At 41.6% G+C, this 21,373-nt stretch overlaps 1 protein-coding gene and 1 long non-coding RNA gene across 3 annotated transcripts; one reads left to right on the top strand and one right to left on the bottom strand.

Moving 5' to 3' along the window:
• Positions 1–1,982: 1,982 nt before the first annotated feature.
• On the top strand, positions 1,983–7,442 carry LOC132463099 (uncharacterized). The gene is made up of 2 exons (XR_009526967.1): positions 1,983–2,198; positions 5,545–7,442. It is a non-coding gene; the product is annotated as an uncharacterized LOC132463099 (long non-coding RNA).
• LOC132463096 (myosin-7) lies at positions 6,939–20,137 on the bottom strand. 2 transcript variants are annotated; one of them, XM_060059032.1, is made up of 38 exons: positions 20,051–20,137; positions 19,896–19,935; positions 19,562–19,777; positions 19,195–19,338; positions 18,833–18,989; positions 18,717–18,744; positions 18,158–18,263; positions 17,908–18,000; positions 17,683–17,746; positions 17,413–17,511; positions 16,888–16,991; positions 16,647–16,785; positions 16,425–16,543; positions 16,189–16,338; positions 15,927–16,097; positions 15,524–15,833; positions 15,332–15,405; positions 14,864–15,069; positions 14,662–14,785; positions 14,414–14,550; positions 13,966–14,221; positions 13,619–13,861; positions 13,353–13,529; positions 13,102–13,247; positions 12,901–12,991; positions 12,425–12,814; positions 11,862–11,988; positions 11,623–11,741; positions 11,307–11,503; positions 10,877–11,060; positions 10,486–10,651; positions 10,259–10,383; positions 9,283–9,795; positions 8,866–9,162; positions 8,341–8,445; positions 8,043–8,138; positions 7,621–7,755; positions 6,939–7,062 (listed from the first exon to the last, which is right to left on the bottom strand). In XM_060059032.1, the coding sequence occupies exons 3-38, from the start codon at positions 19,760–19,762 to the stop codon at positions 7,042–7,044; spliced, it is 5,814 nt and encodes a 1,937-aa protein (XP_059915015.1). In that variant the 5' UTR covers positions 19,763–19,777; positions 19,896–19,935; positions 20,051–20,137; the 3' UTR covers positions 6,939–7,041. The 2 variants fall into 2 exon arrangements, with proteins under 2 accessions (XP_059915015.1, XP_059915014.1); XM_060059031.1 differs by having other exon boundaries at positions 19,562–19,769; positions 19,895–19,935; positions 20,051–20,127.
• Between the last annotated feature and the right edge of the window lie 1,236 nt (positions 20,138–21,373).

Here is a 21,373-nt window from a genome sequence, read left to right as displayed (position 1 = left end):
GAAAACCAAAGGGTCGATCGTACTCTCTGGGCATCCATCCCAATACTTAGAAAAAGCGTTTTTCTTACTTGTCCTCCTCACTCAATTAAACTCAAATTACGCTTAAGTGAGCAAAATAATAAAAAGGTATGTTCGGCCTTTCAAGACGAAGTTTGAACAGCAAAAGGGACGTTGAAGGGAAATGTAATGTTATGTAGCATCACAAGTCTAAATTATTAGAGCTGTATTTTTTATTTAGCTAAACACTATTTGTTTCGTTGCTCACTCATTGACTTATCTGATACTTATCTTTATTGTAAGTCGGCACGGGCAGCAGTTGGAAATATAATACAAAAATGAAAGAGGAGACAAGGAAAGGCAACTATACTTTTCAGTATTGTGTAACGTGCCGTATTGTAGTATTCTTTCGGGCCCCCACATCATGGCAGGAGCATGCAGAAGAACGACTCAACAAAATGGAGCCTGTGTCTCCGAACGAGACAGAGCTCGACCTCTCGTCCCCTCCCCCACCTTCCTCCCCCTTCAATCTGAGATGTAATGAATATTTTGTATGAAAGAGATGTTCAATGTGATTAACTGTTTAGTGGTGTGAATATTAATCATGAAATAAAAACAATTAAAATGAAGTGTGTTTGGTGCTCTTTGCTTCGCACACAATTTGTTGAGTACTTTTGCTTACGGCCGTTACATCTCCTCTTAAACACACAGTAACAAAAAATATGGAACAAATTGTGTCGGGCAGAGCCTAAATGATTGACAAGCCATGGTACAGTAGAAATGATATACAATCAAAAGTGAGTTTACATTAATGTGGAAATTGAATCAGACGAAAATTATCTAAATTTGTCTCTCACCACAAATTTTACATATTTTGTAGTAAAGAGTGTGCCGTTGGGCATTGTTTTATTTGCATGTTTTAATGAGTTAAAACACAGATATTGGAATATACATGGACAAAACCCCAGACCTGTCCAGCAGGTCTCGGGTTTGACAAAAAAAGGTTTTCCAATACACAGAGGCCAATGAGCTTGTGGACATAGCGTTCCCTACTGGCATCGCATTGTATCCTTCAGCACAAAGATAACCCTGTGAAAGTCCTGCTGGCTGCCTTCTGAGAGATGGTTATTCACTGGCAGGCTTGGAGGGGTAGGATAACATGTGACGCAGGATTTTACTCTTTACATGAAGAGAGGCAGCAACAGGTGTTGAGGAAAGACATTTACTGACGTTTACAATGACAGCTACAATGATACCAGGCACAATCTACCAGCCCTTTTACTAGGATTAATCCTACATTATTTATTATATTATATATAATATTTAAAGTTTTCCTTGACCTTTTAACTGTGTTCTAAGATGTTTTGGGTCTGATTGTGGTTTCACAAATGTACCGCCTGGGAAATAATAGTCTGTATTATCTTAACCTTAGAGATATAGCTTGGTAAAGTGAAAGTTGCATGAAAAGATGATTTACAGTTAAGAATGTCTATTTATTTATACCAATCTATTTGACCATGATCAAAGGGGTTGAAAGCTGTGCAGGCCTAGCCAACGTTTGAGGCCTAGGCCTACACCACAATGTCAAGGATGTCACTAGTTAGTTTCCATAGTTAAAGGGAAATCAACAGAAACCGTTAAAGAATTCTTCATAGGTGTTTGTTGTTGCCATGGCAGCCCGGCTGCAGACCTGCTGAAATGTCTGTCTGGTGTAAAGGTGGGCCGTGTTTGGGCCTTGAACATAAACGTGTGCAGTGCCGCTACGCTATGACAGAAGACAATGTGCCCAACCACATACTCTGATTCTAAACTGATTCACTTTGCACCCTCCCTTCGGTCAAAGGTCCAATTCCCAGCTGTCCACAGGCCCTTGTGCGCGTTTACGAAGGGAAGGTGTGAGGAACCTTGACTCCTCAAGTTTGACACCAGAGAGCTAACTTTCATTTCAGACCATTAGAGCTTCTATTGTTAGCTCCCCTGTTCTTTAGCACAGGGTCACTTGAGGTGGTGTGTAGCGAGTGAGCCAGCCTCCTCCGTGTGTACTTTGGTTGTCTTTCATGCAATCTTCATTAGCCCTCATTCAGGCTGGGAAGCAGTGCCTGGCTTTATCATCCTATAGCCCTCCTGTCTAGTGGCTTGAGATAGCAGTTCATCTGGTACATCTCTGTTATGGTACAGAACACAGGGTCACCGTTTTTAAGGTATGGTTGGATGTATGTTTTTTATAGATTGAAATTGTGCTTTTCTTGATGTATTTTTTAGTCTTTAGGTCAAACTAAACAATTAATGATATCTGTAAGGTACATAAAGGACAGCGAGATTTCATTATGCATTCATACATATATTTAATCTGTACAGCAAACATTACAAGAAAAATTATGTGAGTACCTAAATAATCAAGACATCTTCAGGTCTTAAGCTTCTTGAAGGCCTGTTTCCCCAAAGTAGTACTGTTGCTTTTATTAGATAGGCTGCATTTAATCAGATACACTAATCAATACATTAATTTACTTGTATTCACTCTGTTCAGGTAATGTTTGCATTAAGCTATGATGAATTAATTCGGTGGTTCAAATTAAGAAAATAACCAGCTGCAGGCCTACCCTAAAGCTGTTTAATAGGCAAGTTGTTTTAATGACAATTGAGACTACTTTCACAATTATTTTGTATTTGTTTACATAAAGCTGGCATGAAGTGATAATGATAATACACATTTAAAACCACATTAACGCCAGTGGCTCTCTCGTCAACCTAAGAGGTAACTCCAAATCCTGTGAGAAAAGAATGAAGGTAATCGGCTTGTTGCTGATTGGTTATAATGACTTTGATGCTGATTGGTTAAAGTCGTCACCTTGACGCAGATTGTTTATTTTCACCTTGATGCTGATTGGATGCTTTTTTTTTTCCCGGTTTTGGCCCCCTAAATCAAAGGATATCTATTGCTAGCTTGCTAGGATACTGACGGGCAGGCAGACGGTCATCCCTGAATGGTCAACGGCAAATTATCCAAAAATGAAAGCAACATTCGGTTATTAGTAAGTAGTAGTATTAGTACTGACGTTTATTCTTCAGGGTGTGCGCTAATTCAGCTTAAGTGGAATATATTCTCTTGAATGCCTTAATATCGGGTAGAAAGAAATTAAAATGCATGTTATTTACGTCACAGGCTAATATGAGGCTTGCTGCTTAAAGAAACAAGAGTGCTATAGTCCATAGTTACTTGGTACGCTTGGTACGCTAGCTGTTTTTCTGCTTTTCCCAAATACTATAAAAGAAATCCTGATTATTATACTTTCATTAATTTAAATTGTAATCGTTTGGTGAGCACAATAATTCAATAAGTGCAGATGAACAATACTGTTTTTGTAGTCTAGTGACTCAAGTCAATGGTTTTAGACCATCTGTTATGTAATTCAGTGTCTTTGTATAATTATCCATTAAAACTGCAGGTTAATCACATTGCCATGTATACAGTTGTAACCCTTGGTTATTGTACAGAGTAAGAAAGCACAGAGACACATAGAAGTCCAATGCAGATGCCCTTTATGCTACGCCAACTAAATGTACTACATGCGTAAGGAGACATCTTTATTAAGCATAGAAGGATGCCTCAAGAAGTAGAATTATGTCACCAAAACTCACTATTCATTTTTATTTGGCCTTTCGGAAAATTAATACAGCTTATACATCAGAATGCATCTGGTTGTGTATAAGCTAAGTGTCACTTACCCTAATTCCTGTTAGTGTCTGCTTGTGGAGTTGAATAGTAGAGTCCATGGCCCGCAGGTCATCTCCCTCTTAAGGTTGCTGCCGGTCAACCAAATATGGGGATGAACTTCTTGGAAAGACGTTGTGCAGTTGTTAGTGCAGTGTATCAAACATGGGGAGGGCCTTTTCCCACCGGCAGCATGATATGTTTCCAATATCCAGTCATAATAATGAATGATTTGATTTGCAATAAAAAAAGAAGCAATAGCCATGCAACTCAAAAAATATGTTCCTTTGAAAGGCACATATTATGTGCAATAATGGATTATGTAAATTGTGTTATTTATAAAATGAATTTACTTGTTGAGACTAGCTGAAAATGTTCAACCATTGGTTTACGTTGTGAAAAGGATAAGTGACATTGAACGTCTTCTTTTCAACTTTTCTTTATTTCGAGTGACCATTCCAAGTAACAAAGTATCAAAAGGTCATACCTGGAAGTTGACACACCCAGAATCTAATAATTATTACAAACCAAAGTCAACCAAACCCAAGTCTTACATATAAATTATGATACAATGTGTAACCAAAGAGCATTTTATGGAGTTCGAAATTTTGGTTTCTGAGCATCGTATGAGGACAATAGAAGGTTCCAGCTGTCGTTGTCTAATAAGGACAGGGGTCGGATTACTTTCAGTGGTCACTGGTCACCCATACTTTTCTAATGGCTTCAGTCTGCACCCTTTGTCTCGTCCTGTCATCATGCCATTGTTTCCCTCCCCTTTGGCCTTGCCGACAAAGATAACCCTGTGAAATTCTTGCCTTGTTTTTTTGTCTGTCTCTTTGTGAATGGCATATGTGATAGATAAGAGGCAACAGGTGCAATACTGGTCTTGGGATTTTATTATGTAGTCCGTTTTATCGGCCAAGGAATGCTTTTTTCCATTATTAATGCTTCATGTGACTGGAAGAACATGACCCGTCGCAACAATTATCGAAAAGGATTGTATTATTCGTCAGGGCATCACTATTTTAGTGTTCTGTTGGGCTGTGTTTGGTTGCTGTACACAGACCTGGATGACCTTCCTTTGCTCTTTCCTTCCAACTAACAAGCCTGCTTATGTGATTAAAGCTAACCTACCACACCATAAACTAGTCTGTAATAACATTCACAAAACACAGTGGAAAAAAATGATCAAAGTAAGAATTATTCCCACTGGTATGAAAAATCCCCATGAAATCATTGTCATCATTAAAAGTGCAATAAGATGAACATTTCCTTGGTGATTCGAGAACATGCCCAGAGAGCCTACCCACCAACGCGACTCATAAGGAGGTTCAATTTAGTCGATTGGAATAAGCTTTCAAATTTGTTCATTCCAAGCTGTCAATGCCTCCAGACACCATAGTCTGGTGTTCCGTCGTCGTTCGTTCCTCTCACAAACTCGCCAGATGCTCGACCAATCTGTTGGCAGTTGGCGTCTCCGTTGATGGAAGCGACAGGTGGTGTCACCACCTGGGGATGCTGTATGCTAAAACCCATAGGTGTCCTAGGTGCTACTGTCAATGTCAGTAGGGTTGATTCAGAGAACAGCTAGTGCTTGGCAGTTATAATTATGGGATGTTGCTCCCATAAACAAGCATCAGTACAACAATGCTCCTGTTGCTTGGCAAGATTATTGCCAAGATTATTATTGCCTCCGCTGCGCGTCGGGGCCGGACAACGCCCCTTAACAGTGGTATAATGAGCACATACCACAGCCTGGCGTGATCTATTGCTTAAATATATATCCAATATTTTAACTTCAAACTATGCAATATTTGTGTGCTCTTCCTCAGCATGCATCCAATAGAACGAAACCAAAAGTTGCTTGCAGTGCCCAGGAAGACCTGTGCTTATGTTCCCATTGTTTCCAGGGGTTGATGGCACCAAAGCATCACAGAGCGTTTGCTCTCCTGCAGCTAAATGATGGCAAGTAGGCAGACATTCTAAAGACTGTTTCAATTACAAACACAAATTTTCAACTTTCTGTGGGTCGATTTTAAAGGCACGCAATATAACTTTAGCTTAGTAAAACCTGAAGTACACAGTACATATGTCATTTTAGTTTTACTTGGTACCCCTTCATTGAAGTCTTGGCAAAAAAAAAAAAAAAATGTTGCTGTGGATATCTAAGAGCATTAACAAACACAATAAGCCCATATGTTAACTTTAAATGTGAATTAAGGAGAATTTAGTGGCATTTTGCGGAACTGACTTTACAGAAATGGAATATAATATTCAGAAGTAGGTTTTAATAAGTGTATAATCCCAAGTAAATAAGAATTGTTATGTTACCTAAGAATTAGCCCTTTATAGCTCGATAGGGAGTAGGTACTGTTCTGTTGAGCCTGCCTTGTTGATGTTTTATACAGTGGCCCAGAATGGACAAACGGATCTAGAGGGGACTCATTTCGTTTTTCATCATGGAAGACTTACATGTTAGATATGATGTATCGTGTTACTGCCTAAACACAATTTATGAATCTATCAATGAACCTCATCCCTTGTGAATGATGGAATCATTTAGGAATAACCTGCTTTCACCTGACAGGCCAGTACAGGCCACAGGGGCTCATCCTACGTCACTGCAGTGGGATGGGAGCGTTCAGTTTGTCCCCGCTAGAGGCCATTAAATCCTGCGGCACCATTAATATAATCGTATATACATTTTTATCAAAACATTATACATTTTGTAGGACTTTAGGAAGTTTCTTTCTATATAGGATGATTTTGTTTTCAAGTTCCCTCCCACAACCTCTGGTATGACTATTTCTGTCCTCCTACTTAAGTCTTATTTAGTTTCATTTCTACATACCGCATTTTTTTCTGCTTTTAAAACAACAAGTCTTCTCATTCAAGGTAACATTGCTTCAATGTTGAGTAGACATACTCACAGTGTCATTATGGTGTATTACCAGAGGGTGGCAGGCATGATCCACTAGGTTGTCACAACTCTGCAATGTGACTAACATCATGCCCGAGGCTAGGTCTTCCACACAGATGGAGTAAACTGTTTTATATTCTCAATCTCTGTTTTCCCCTTATTGAGATTAAACAATTGCATCATCTGCTGCACTTTCTACACTTTCTCCTTTCTAAGTGTCCTATTAATGATCAATCAATTAAGGAGAATGTAATGAGGATAGAGGTTATGATTGAGTTCAGCTGTATGAAATAACAACTGGGCACATTATTATATTTGAATGCACTTTCGCTTTATTCTACAGAAACACATTGGGGACCGGGGGAACCCTAATCAGTTCCAAAGGGTCCATGGTGGACCTCCGGTAGAATCACTCCTCATCCAGCCCCCTCTGGTGGTAAGAGAGCAGAGAAAGTAGATTTAGAGCGAGAGAGAGTGTAAGGAATTTCAGGTACATTTATGTGGAGGTATTCTAATTAACAATGACAACTAGACTTAACTGCGATGCATGTTGCAGGCTTGAGTCAACGCATCGCTTCAATTATATATGCAAATAGCCTTTAACTAATAAGCACTAACGATTGCATTTATTATTTACAATACGATACTGTGTGTGAATTTACAGGGACAATCGTAACTGTCAGCTTAAAATGTCTATCCTAAAATAAAGGCCACTGAATCAAATTCCACAACAAACATTCAATTACTCTGAAGTCCAGATACATTTCAGCTAGGAAATATTAAAAGCTGCCTCTTTATTATAAATAAAAACATTTTAAATCGGCAGGCCTGATTTGTTTCCGGTTTCCTGATACACCTTTAAGAGGTCGCCCACAAGTCCCGTAAACAATTCAGATATTATAGCGTATAAACAGTGACTGTGAAAGTAGCTATAATGAATGCAGCCTTAATTATTGAAATGATCATCGTCTTTATGTCTGCCACTGACCTTGGGGCCCCCGTCGCGGCTCTTGGCCCTCAGCTTGTTGACCTGTGTCTCAGCGATGTCCGCTCTCTCCTCAGCCTCGTCCAGCTCATGCTGCAGCTTACGGAACTTGCCCAGGTGGCAGTTGGCCTGTTCCTCCTGTTTCCACAGGGTTGTAACAGAAGCAAAGCCAACCAGGTTCATTACAAACCCTTCTAGACATGTTAATAGCTTGAACCTTACCTGTAGTAGTCTAGACCGAACTATGGCCTGTGATCATTGACTATTGGAATCACTTTGGAATAGTAGTATTCCACAGAACATTACATATTCTATTACACATATATCAAAAATAATAATAGCAGGCACCCAAGAGGGTCTGGCACACATTCTACCTGCTGCATACTTAACGTTGTAGATAGTGGAGCTGAAAGTTTCACACTTACAGCCTCCTCAGATGTCCTCTTGTAGGCTTTGACCTTCAGCTGCAGCTTGTCTACAAGGTCTTGGAGACGAGTGACGTTCTTGCGATCCTCATCAGTCTGAAAAATGTTGATAAATGTATATGAATAGATATACTTGTGTGCTCTACTCAAATACTCTACTTCAACAAATGGGGTCACTCCACTTGATCGTGAGTAAATAAAGAGCCAACTCTCCCTGCTGAAGGACATTTGTATTATAATGGAGTTTCACTTAGAAGTATTTTTCCATTAGCGCTTGTAAAATAAATGAATAAAGCACCTGATATGTCAGCTCTTTGATTCGTCTCTCGTATTTACGGATTCCCTTCACTGCTTCACCGCTCTTCTTTTGCTCAGACTCCACCTCGGTCTCCAGCTCCCGTACCTGAGAATACCAACAATTACAATTAAAGCATCCATTACAAATACATTCATAGATTAGGTATCGCTGTCTAACTACAGCAAATAAAGCCATAGCAGCCTACTTCAAATATGCAGCCTACTGCTTTAAAGTATACTGGAAAGGTTAAACATGGTGTGAAACCTTTCCTGACTACTTAAGAGCAGCAGTGACTACCTGCATGTTTTTTTGGTGTTGGAAGAAACCAGCACCTGCATATCATGCAACTTCCACACAGAAAGGTCCCAGGGGAGATGAAATGCAGGATTTGTGTGTGTGTGTGTGTGTGTGTGTGTGTGTGTGTGTGTGTGTGTGTGTGTGTGTGTGTGTGTGTGTGTGTGTGTGTGTGTGTGTGTGTGTGTGTGTGTGTCTGTGTGTCTGTGTGTGTGGCTATACAGTACTCACCCTGGCCTCCAGCTTCTGGACCTGCTTCTTGCCCCCCTTCATAGCAATCTGCTCAGCCTCATCCAGGCGGTGCTGCAGGTCCTTGATGGTCTGCTCCATGTTCTTCTTCATGCGCTCCAGGTGAGAGCTGGTGTCCTGCTCCTTCTTTAGCTCCTCTGCCATCATGGCCGCATCAGTAATGGCCTTCTTGGCCTTTTCCTCAGCATTCCTGCACTCCTGCAAAGCCTCCTCCACCTCAGACTGAAGCTGGGACGTATCGGCCTCCAGCTTCTTCTTCTGGTTTATCAGGCTGGTGTTCTGAAGATTCAGAAGAGATCAGTAAATGAGAGCTGCAGACTCTACTGTTACTGGTTATTCTCAGTCTCTAAATGAATCTGTCATTGGTGATTGAACGAATGTATAATTCCTGTATCTTACCTGTGAGTGCAGTAACTGCACCCTCTCACTGACATCCAGCAGCTCTTGCTCAGCAAGTTTGCGACAGCGTTCAGTTTGCTCGAGAGCGGACCTCAGCTCCTCCAGTTCAGCCTGCATCAGGTTGTTACGCCTCTCCACGATTGCCATGTTCTCCTTAAGATCCTCATTGGCCCGAAGAGACTCGTCCAGCTGGATTTGAGAATCTTTGAGGTGACCATGGACAGACTTCAGCTGCTTCTGGGCTTCAGACGCCTGCCGGTTGGCCTGGCTGAGCTGGATCTCCATCTCATTGAGGTCTCCCTCCATCTTCTTCTTCAAGCGGAGGGCCTCATTCCTGCTGCGGCACTCTGCTTCCAGAGAGCTCTGCAGGGTGTCTATGTTCCTCTGCAGGTTCCTCTTGGTCTGCTCCATCTCCTCATCCTTCTCAGCCAACTTCCTTTCGATTTCAGCCTTAACCTGATTGAACTCAAGCTGGGCTCTCAGAATCTTTCCCTCTTCATGCTCCAAGGAGGCCTAGTAAGAGTAATGCTTCTTATTACAAAACACGTATGCTGTTCATTCATTATACACAGTTGTGTATATATCTATATATTTTAAAGTGTTAGTGAACCCTCTGTTTCATATCAAATTTGAACACTGATTTTTAAAATGTATTGCTTTGGGCTGAGATTTTTAGGACGGAGAGAGCGTAACCATGGGGTGATCCCCATGGTTACAGTTATAATGTGCGAGTTGGATGAAATACAAGTGTCCGAGAGGCTTAACCCTCTCTTGGACGCGGACAGCGAAATAAACCGCCGCCCAGACTGAGCTCCACGATTCCATGCACACACACCACGGTGTTGCACTTTAATTGGAGCATAATCCTCTCATGGATTTATATGATGGCGATCTAATAAGAGATATTACCACGTTAAGTACGATTTTCAAGTTAAGCGATTTTGGGTTCACTGCCTCTTTTAAAGCATGTCCTTACCTCCGCTTCCTCCAGAGCAGATTGGATCTCACTCTTCTCCTGTTCCAGCTGTTTCCTCAGTTTCTCCAGTTCATGGATGCTCTTTGACCCCTCACCAAGTTGCTCAGTAAGGTCCGAGATTTCCTCTGTTTTTCATTCCATAAACAAACAAAACAAAATGACATAGCATTAGCCTTGTGACTTGGTTGATGCAAACCGTAAAAGCAAAACTAATATGAAGATCCTACCTTGGAGGTTCTTGTTCTCTCTCTTAATGGTCTCCAGGTGATCCAGAGCTTCCTCGTAGGAGTTCTTCAGTTTGAAGAGTTCAGTGCTCAGAGACCGTGCCTCCTTCTGGGAGCTCTCCAGCTCACACTGAGACTCCTCAAACTTCTGCTTCCACTCCGACAGGACCTACATTTAGAAAAAAAATGCATAGTTGGGCCATTTTTTATGATTGTCCTGCATTCCAAATGTGAAAGAGCCCTGATAAGGTCAGATTATATAGAAACATGAACTGAAACGGTTACTTCAACGTTATTTGGATCATTCCTTCACAATCAACCCGATATAATGTTTTATGATTTTCTCTGTTGACCTTATACTACATACAGTCTTTTTAATGAAGTACTGCCTTGCCTTATCAAAGTTTCTTTGCTTTTTGTCCAGAGCGGCAGCAGCAGCATTAGACCTCTCCACATCCACCATGAGATCTTCAATCTCATTCTGCAGTCTGTGTTTGGTCTTCTCCAGGGAGGAACATTTAGCATTGACTGCCTCCACAGCCTCCTCAGCATCCTGAAGACGCTGGGCCAGCTTCTTCCTTCAGAAACCAGACAATCAAACGGTTGTTGATGCTGGATATGTTCGTGCTCCTTTGGTCAATTATCGGTGGTGCTTTGGTTTAGTACAAAGGTTGCTCGGTCATCTAACAGACAAACTTTTTGTTCGTCTTACATTTTAAAAGCAACATAGCACAAACAAAAAGCTGATCTGCAGGATGGAATTACGTTTTTTCTTTCTGGAAATGAGAGTTTAGGTTAGCGTCGTTAGTCTCCATCTTTCTTACTTGGCCTCCTCTAGTTCCTCAGTCCTCTGGATGGCATCAGTTTCATACTTGGTTCTCCACTGAGCCACCTCAGAGTTAGCCTTGGACATGCTGCGCTGTAGCTCAGCCTTGGCCTCCTGCTCCTCCTCAAACTGCTCTCTCAGCAGGTCGCAGTCATGGCGGGAGGACTGCACTGCATGGGCTAATGCATTCTTGGCCTGATAAAAAATTTAATCACAGGATTAGCATAGTACAGATAAATTTGCAATTTATTCGGGGCCAGTTGTTTACACTGCCTTCAAACTAAATATAAGTGCAGGGAAGCCCTAGAATGTACCTTTGTCTCCTCTTCTAGTTGTCTCTTGAGGTCCTCAATCTGCTGAGTGTAGGACAGTTTTCCTCTTGTCAGCTGAGACACCAGGGAGTCCTTGTCCTCCATTTGCCTCGAGAGCTCACCTTGTGTTTTAGGTAGCATCATAAACATTTTGGTGTTGGTGTTCCATGGTTTAAAACAATAAGAAATCGATTGCATACGTCATTTAGCTTAAAAAAATACCAAATTATAAAAGAACGTACCATTTTCCGTCTGCAGCCTTGCCTTTTGCATGTTGAAGTCATTGATGCAACGTTGACCCTCTTCGTATTTAGTCTTGTATTCACTATTCTGATCTTCCAAGGTCCTGCACATTTTCTCTAGGTTTGTCTGAAATTAAACATATCACAGTGTACTGATTAATTTACTCATTTATTCTATTACCTCATTAGACCACACGATTTTAAAGATAGTTTTTTTTCTCATTGGACCACATATTCTTAGTGCCAACACCAGTTCTGACTAATATCTGCTTCTTCACATAGTGGTCAAAACAACACCATAAAAAGTATAATGGTTTTGAGATAATTCTGACCCTATAGGAGTCGCTTCTTTACCATTCTGCCACCACCAGAGTCTGTTTACCTCGTATCGCTGAACAAACCACGTGTTGAACCTCTACCACTCTTTGAGTCATACCAACCCCCGAAACCACGATACCAAGGTATCAAGGTTACACTTCATCACTACCCCTAGTTAATTATGAATTAATTGGATTGTCTGTTGTATTTTGGCAAACAAAGCAAAATAAATGAATGAATCAAACCTTTGTCTTAACGATATGTTCCATGTTGGAGACCACATCGTCCAGCTCCAGTCTGAGCTCGCTCTTCTCCTTCTCCAGCTTCTGCTTGACTCTCTGCAGGTTGTCGATCTGCTCCCCAAGATCGGATACACTGTCAGCTTGCTTCTTCCGGAGTGTGGCAGCGGTAGACTCGTGTTGCAGAGTGGCCTCTTCAAGGTCTCTGCGGAGCTTCTGGAACTCGGCCTCCCTCTTCTTGTTCATCTCAATCTGGGCAGATGTTGCTCCGCCAGCCTCCTCCAGCCTCTCACTGATCTCCTCCAGCTCTCTGGCCAAGTCTGCTCTCTGTTTCTCCACCTTGGCTCGGGCAGCTCGCTCTGCCTCAAGCTCCTCTTCCAGTTCTTCAATGCGGGCCTAATGAAGATGAAAGCGCTCATAACATCACATTTTTCAACTTTTTTCTGCTTTTTGTTATCTCACTTTTTTTTTATCTTATTTACCTGAAGCTCTTTAAGTTTCTTTTGAAGCTGAATGCTAATTGCCTGCTCATCTTCAATTTTACTATTGAGTTGGCTCACTTCAAAGTCTTTCCTGTGGTGACAGAAACAGTTCAGAGGTCATAAACATATTTAATATTTGTTCTACATCATTCTATGTCATCTGTAGTCCATGTATGTAATTGAAATGTGTGATGTGCTTACTTTTTAAGCCGCTCCTCAAGTTGCTGCTTGTCGTTCTCAAGGTCCATTAGGCTTTCCTGAGTTAACTTCAAGTCTCCTTCCAACTTTCTCTTAGCTCTCTCAAGGTCCATACGGATTTTCTTCTCTTGTTCCAGTGACCCTTCAAGCTGAATAAAGTATCACATGGATGAAATAATGAAGACATTTTATCGAGTTATCGAGTACTTAGAGCTGTCAAACAACAATCGTAAGACGTGCAGTATCCTACTTACATCATCCACTTGCTGCTCCAGCTTGACTTTGGCCTTGGTCAGAGTGTTGACTTTGTCTTCCTCACTCTGTAGGTCATCCAGTGTTTGTTGATGAGACTCCTGTAAGGCTTTCTTCTCCTTGGTCAACTTGGTAATGATTTCATCCAGAGAAGCCATTTCCTCAACTAGGTTCTTCACCTACAAATGTGGCAATGATTTGTCAATGTTATGATGAAATTACGATACTGCATCTATGGATCTCAGGATTGTCAAAGGATTTTTCCTACCTTGTTCTCAGTTGCATGCTTCTCTTTCTCCACCTTTGCCAGTGTTAGTTCCAGGTCATCTATATCCTTCTTCAACTCAGAGCACTCATCTTCCAGCTTCCTCTTCTTAGCAGTTAGTTCAGCGTTCATCTCCTCCTCATCCTCCAGTCTCTCGGAAAGCTCCTTGGCCTTTGCTTCCATCTGAATCTTATTTTTGATAAGCCCTTCACATCTTTCCTCAGCATCTGCAAGATTATCTTGTTCCTGTAATTCAATATTGGTCATTTTATTATTAGTTGTTATTATTCATTACTATTATGACTTTAATACTGCTATATTTACATACATAAAATGTAAATAAAACGTACCGCTTGGACACCGAGCTGCAGGTCGTTCTTCTCTTGGAGAAGAGACACCATTTTCTCCTCTAGTTCCTTCCTGCGAGACTCTGACTTTGCGTAAGCCTCCTTCAACTTCAGGAATTCTTCCTTCATGTTGGCCATCTCTTTCTCTGCCTCCGCCGATCTCAGCAGAGGTTTGATCTTGAAGAACAGCTTCATCCAGGGCCAGTTCTTCACTCCCATGAAGGCACGGATGTTCCACTGGATTACCAGTAGTGCATCTCTGTTAGAGAGCAATGCAATCGTAAATAATTCAATAATGACAGAGTAATATTTTAATTACTACATCAACTGCAAATAATTATCCAAAAAGGAGTTCATCATAAAGTGTGATAATGTCTGAAGAGAAAACATACTAATTAAATAATATATTGATATTATTAGTTCAAGGCTTGCTTCATTTCATTTGTCTGACCTTCGCTCCACAATCTTCTGGAATTCTAGCCTTGCAAGGAGTCCCCTTGCCCGAGACTGGATCCCAGATATGATAAGTGACAGACGGTCATCTCTCATCTCCTCAAGTGTCCCGAGGAGACCGGCCTTGAAGAACACCTAGAACCCATTCGAGTAGAAACAACTTAATGATCAAGCATGCAACTGGTGCTGGATCAAATCCAACCAGTTGAATGTGGCTTATCGCACATCTGATTAATGAATTCTTACTTTAGTGTGTCCAAACTTGTACTGGTTGTGATCAATATCCAGACAACCAAGTAGCTTCTCAGCCCCTTTCCTGCTGTCTATAAATTGTCCGTCTGGGATTGCGGCAGGATTAAGGATGCGGTATCTGCAATATAGGTATTCAATTACTCAATTTAAATTGTACAATTGTTAGACATGATCAACAACCTTCTCATGGAGTTACCTCTGTTTGAAATCTGCATACAGAATCCTGTTGGGGAAGCCCTTCCTGCAGATCCTGATGCCTTCCAGCACACCGTTACAGCGTAGCTGGTGCATCACCAGAGGGTTCTCCATGGCCCCAGGATTCTTGCTCTCATTGGGGATGATGCAGCGGACAAAATGAGGGTGAGTAGACCTCAAGTTGGTCATCAGCTTGTTCAGGTTCTCCTGTTAATAGGAAAATAAGCACATTTTCAACATAAAAAATAAAAATATAAACTTTTAATATCGATGTTGAACACTGAACTTAATCATAAAACTATTCTTAATCTTAAAAGTGTGTTTTACATGACATGCAAAGGTAAATTATCTTGAATGGATTATCAAAGATAAATGATCCACACAGCCAGCAGTTGTTAATTAATCGTTGAATAACCACAACGATCTTGGATCATGATGGCCTCTTGTTTTGTTCTCTAGTTTTACTAACCCTGTGCAACGCTGACACAGTCTGGAAGGAGGATCCCTTCTTCTTACTTCCACCACCTTTTCCTCCTTTTCCATCTGATGATCAAGTACAAAAAACTTGAAAATTAGCATTCCCAATTAAACCAAGACAATATTGATGATGATGATGCTCTTGTAGTCAATAAGATATTCTTCCCTTTCCAAATTAGTTTACCTGAATCTGTACCAGCGTAATTTACGAAGAGGTTGGACAACATTTTAAGATTTGACTTCTGGTAAAGTCCCACAACAGTTTCATTCAATGGATCCTTGTTCTTCACCAGCCAGTTAAAGATGTTGTAGTCAACGGTGCCAGCGTAGTGAACCAGGGAGAAGTGGGCCTCTGGTTTCCCCTTGACAACCCTGGGCTTCTGGAAGTTGTTGGATTTCCCCAGGTGGTTGTCATACAGCTTGGCTTTGAATGTGGCATCACTGGCCTTGGGGAACATGCACTCCTCTTCAAGGATAGACATGATGCCCATGGGCTAAGGAGAGGAAAAACGTGTGAAACACTATATTTAATACCATAATCGATGTATTTTGACACATAATTCTTGGGAAATATTTCCATATTCTACCTTTTCAATCAAGTCGATGCAGGCCTGCAAGTCCATACCAAAGTCAATGAAAGTCCATTCAATGCCCTCTTTCTTATACTCTTCCTGCTCCAGCACAAACATGTGGTGGTTGAAGAACTGTTGCAGTTTCTCGTTGGTAAAGTTGATGCAGAGCTGCTCGAAAGTGTTGTACTGAAACAGAAAATGTCAATGCTTCGTTCAGCTGACGATACAGTATATTGCATTTATATGAAAATACTGTACACGGATCGTCTGAACTCACATCAAAGATCTCAAATCCAGCAATGTCCAGCACTCCAATGAAGTACTGGCGGGACTGCTTGGTATCGAGGGACAGGTTGATCCTCACTACCATCCACAAGAACATCTTCTCGTACACTGACTTGGACAGCGCACCGATGGCGTAGTACACCTTGCATGGAAACACATCATTTAAATAACTCTTTCTCTACATCCAGATCAGCAAAATAATTGTACACCCTTTGAGCATTTACTCACCTGCTGAACACTCTGTCCCTTGGTGACCCACTCATTTCCTACTTTGACTCTTGGGTGACACAAACCCTTGATGAGGTCTGCAGAGTTCAGGCCCATCAGATACGCAACTTTGTCAGCATCTGCATAGGGGCAAAGATAAACAATATTTATAGTCTTGCCTAACGGTTGCCTTCTGGACACGGTGATCTGCCTTTCTGCTTATCGTCATTTAACAAGGCTCACCCTCGCTGCCATCAGGCTCAGCCTGCTCCTCACGCTGCTTCTGCTTGAACCTCATGTTGCCATAGTGCATGATGGCACCAATCATCTTATAGATGCCATTTTTGTCTTCTTGGGTGAAGCCCAGCACATCAAAAGCATCCTAGTTGAGGAGAAAATGCATGGTATTGTCTCTACAATTCAAGATCATGGATAGAGAATGAATCTTAGTCCTCAAAGTAGGAAAAGAATAATCTGGATTTACATCAGTCATCACTAGTTCCTCAGCATCATCGATGGAGGCTACTGTCGTCTCCCCTTGAGAAATGAAGGAGTAGTCGTAGGGGTTGTTGGTGATGAGCAGCATTTCTGAAATAGAAAAACAATGCATTATGTGGTGGTTGTGAATATAATACGGTCGAGCTAGTTCTGGCAGGGACCTCTAGTCATACGTTGCGGCTGATGGCTAACGCGGCCCAGTCAAACGCACCTACACTGATAGGCAGTCAACACTGATAGCCGAATTCGCCCACAAGCACCCAAGCCTCCACCGGCTTTGGTTCTGCTCTGTCAAGTATACAATGGGTTGAGATATCTGATGTACCCCATGGGGGACTGTATGCTGTTGGTTTGATGTTGGTATTCTGTATCTGACATCTGTATGTCGTGCTTTAAATCCGACAGCAGGGAGCGGCTGAAAAAAGTTGAACAATACCGCCATACTAAATTGAGTGATTCCCGACAATAGTAGTATAATGCAGAATAGTGTAATGTACGGTCTTTGATTTACCAAGCAACTCAGGTTTCTTCTGAGACAGAATCTGGTAGAAGATATGGTAATCTCTCTCAGCCTTCAGCTGGAAAGTGACACGAGACTTTTCCAATAGATCTGGGAAGAGGTATATATCTAGTCAAGCAAAGTTATTCACAAAGCATATTTACCAATATTTAAGGATTCCTAACAATCCTCTAGAAAAATTCAATAAAATCAGGTCGAAGTCTGGATTAGAATTGCTATCATTAACAAAAAAAATTGTGTGAAATAAAAAAAGCCACTTACAAGTCTCAATATCCGCAGAGGCCAGCTTTCCACTGGCAGCGAAATGGATTCTAATAAATTTGCCCTGAAAATAACAAGTTAACACAAAATCAGGGTTGTTTAATAGATAGGATTAATAGTAGACAGGAACTTTATTAATCCCTCGGGAAGATTCCCTCAGGGAATAACACCGCATTATCAAACCCATGGTACTGAAAATATATCTCATTGTAGAAAAGCACTCACAAATCTGGAAGAATTGTCGTTCCTGATGGTTTTAGCGTTACCGAAGGCCTCCAGGGCTGGGTTAGCCTGGATGATTTGATCCTCCAAGGTGCCCTGGGACAACAAGACAACAGAAGTTTAAACTAGCTAGTTTTCCAAATGAGGTTAAGATTGTCTGAATTTTAAGTCCAAGCATGATGTTGAGGTTCAAATAGTCTGAAGGTTATGACAGAGCCTAAGAATGTTGAGCTAGTCATTTCAAGATTGTCACCTTTTTGTCAGAGTTTCCTTCCTTCTTCCCACCGGCAGCGGCGATACTGGCAAAGTACTGAATAACACGCTTGGTGTTGACTGTTTTCCCAGCACCAGATTCTCCGCTGGTAACATGAGTTGATGATGTCAAATCTTAGTCTTATTGAAATAAGCTTACTTTTTTGTTTCTGAATATCAGATACGACCAGAAAAGTCTCATTACAAAACTATTACTTTTTCACCATCATTGTTAACATGCAGACAATTGCGAGACAGATAGAAAGCCCTAACACAAAAATAAGAGGGTTTTGGCTGTTATTATAACTCAAATGAACCAGATGAGCTATATAAATGGAACAGCAGGATTTGTGTATTTCTTAACCCAGAATCAATCGCATGGCAAGAGCACTTTCTTTCTTGATTTGGGGGATTTCTTCAGTCGGATTCTTAAAGATCTAGCTTAGGATCTGTTTCCTCCTAATTGCCTTCCCTACCTTTAATATTCAGATTTCACCACACTCAACACTGCCAGTTTTAACATAATCATCCAAAAAAATAACTTAGCCCAAAAAACTCACGTGATAAGAATCGATTGGTTTTCTCTGTCTGGAAAACAAAAAGTACAAAAGCGATCAGAAAACTTGTAATTTAAAGCCAGGTCCCAGGCTATTTCATGACACTGAGGTGTAATCACCTGTCAGCATGTACTGGTAGGCATTGTCAGAGATTGAGAAGATATGAGGAGGAGCTTCACTCCTCTTCTTTCCTCTGTACGCCTCCACCACCTCTTGGTTGTAGACCGGCAGCCACTTGTAGGGGTTGACCGTCACACAGAACAGCCCAGAGTACGTCTGAGGGTATCAGAGACGGAGGGGAGGGAGAATGCTCTCAAAATTACGTTTAAAATAAATTGGCCATTTACCGGTAGTGTGCCATTATTATTATTGTAATTATTAGTAGTGGTATCCTGTTTTCATGTTGACAAGACTAACTCAATACAGAGATCCATTGTACAGGTAGGTCCCCAAGTAAAAGCCGAGTGAAGAGAGGACTCACGTAGATCATCCACGCTGCGTAACGCTCTTTGAGGTTGAACAGCACGGCGGGCTCGTGGAGGAAGGTGAACATCGCCATGTCTTCAATTTTATCAAACTTTGGCGGGTTCTGAGGGTGTACGTCACACTCCTTCACCGTCACGGTCTGGGAAACAGAAACAGCAGCTAATCAATCCATTGAAAAATTTAACAGGTTGCAAGTTGTAGTCGCATAAAACTTGAATTTAGCTCAATTAACTTTAAGCAAAAACCAATTATGCAAAGATGGTGTTTGTTGTTGATGTTTCTCTTATTTAATACCACCCATTTTCGTTTTTCGAGCTGCCCGGGCTTGTTCCAGCAGTGCCCAGTAGAGTAGCCACACTCACCTTCCCCCTCTCGGTCTGGGCGGTGACGGTGTCCCCTTCTCGGCTGCTGATGGTGGCCTTGACATACTCCTCGTCGGCGTCAGGGACAAAGCATTCCTTCTTCATGTCAAAGGCCCGCGTCTGGGCCTCCAGACGTTCTTTGTCCGACTTCCTCAGGTAGGACGCGGCGGGCCCAAATTCTCTCATGGTAGCATCCCCCATGTTAACGCTGTTTCCGTGGAAAAAGGCGCCCGGTTAGTCAGGGGTTATCACTGAGTTCATGCGTGCATCAGAGGAGGAAAATATATAGCATATAGAATATATGCTTGATGCTCGAAAGATGTGAATTCATACCTTTTGAGCTCCTACCGAAGGAGAATGGAGGTGCACTGGTCCTAAAGAAGCAAATCAAACAGTTGAATGTATTTCCAGTCCATATGAAAACAAACAGTTAGCCTCAGTAGCAAGTCAGATAGAGAAGGTGTGTATGCCTGTGTGCTTCCATCTTACCGGTTGAAAGAATGGCGACCAATTCGAGGGGTCTGTCAGTGGGCCCTTTTTATAAATGAAGTCCCCCTCTGCCATATATGGGGGGGTGCTCCAGGTTCAGGAATGCTATTATGTCTGCATTGGGATTGGGGGGGTACGTGTAGGGAGGGAGGGGGTTAATGATTGGTGGAAAAGCAATATAGATATCAGCGGGTCAGTCTTATCAGTAAGGGGGGTGGGTTGGGGGCCTTAACTGTGCCATATTAGGAGATCCATGCTGTGCCACAATGATTCATATGTATCCTCCTCAGACAGCCCTGCCTGAGGAGGTGCTGCAAAGCCTCCATCTTTAAATAGTCAAGAGGAATTCCATCCTTTACATGTTGTCCTGTGTGTCATGTAGAATGCATGTCAGAACAATTGTTGTAGTTCTGAGGGCATATACTTCAATCATAACAGCAGACCACCTCATATTTAGTAGCATATAATAATAATTTGAATTATTACTAGCATGTAATCAATCAATCATCAGCAAAATATTATTTATAATTTATTATCAGTACATTAGTTTAGGTTATCAGCTGATTAAGCACTTGTAGATACATAGTGTATGATTCATATGTGAGAATGAATATGAGTGTCATTTATTTGAGTATTCCACATATATGATATATATATATATATATATATATATATATATATATATATATATATATGTGTTAGGGTTAGGGTTAGCAAAAACTAAATACATATATATAGATATGTGTGCACATACAGTATGTGTGTGTACATGGCTAATACTAAGGGGAGAATACATGTACACCTATGGTATATTTAACCAACACAAAAGATGTATGCCGGGTATATTTGTGGAGATAAGGGCAATATGTCATTCACGTTCTCAGTTACAAAGAGGGCTTTGGCGGAGCCAGTTTTGGATGGCTTTATCAGAGGATGGCCTTTTTTCCTTCCGTAGCAAAAGCTGCCATCAGATACCCAGTGGGCGGGTCTAAATAAAGAACATGAGTCTGTGAGATTAACCAGGCGGCAAGTGTGGGGCAGCTCCCGCCGAGCCATACCACAGGTGACATGCGTGTCTGGAGGATGAATGGCAGGACTGATGGCCCACAGTGGAGGACCGAGCGCAGACCCCAGCATTGCGACAATGAAATGCAAAGGTCAACATTGAAGCCCTCTCCATTATCACCGGGCTGCTATAAAGCATTCCCTTCGTCGGTCGGTGACATGGCATTGTTTCTAGGGGGACCGATATAGACGCGTGAGATTCCGTTAAGGCGCTCCTTATGGATTGAGGAGCGCAGCCCGGGGTGGCTGAGGCATATT

The sequence above is a fragment of the Gadus macrocephalus genome, chromosome 8 (genome assembly GCF_031168955.1).
Source record: "Gadus macrocephalus chromosome 8, ASM3116895v1".
NCBI classification, from domain to species: Eukaryota; Metazoa; Chordata; class Actinopteri; order Gadiformes; family Gadidae; genus Gadus; species Gadus macrocephalus.
The sequence above is the reverse complement of the archived record's forward strand: the minus strand, read 5'-3'. Positions and strand labels throughout refer to the sequence as shown.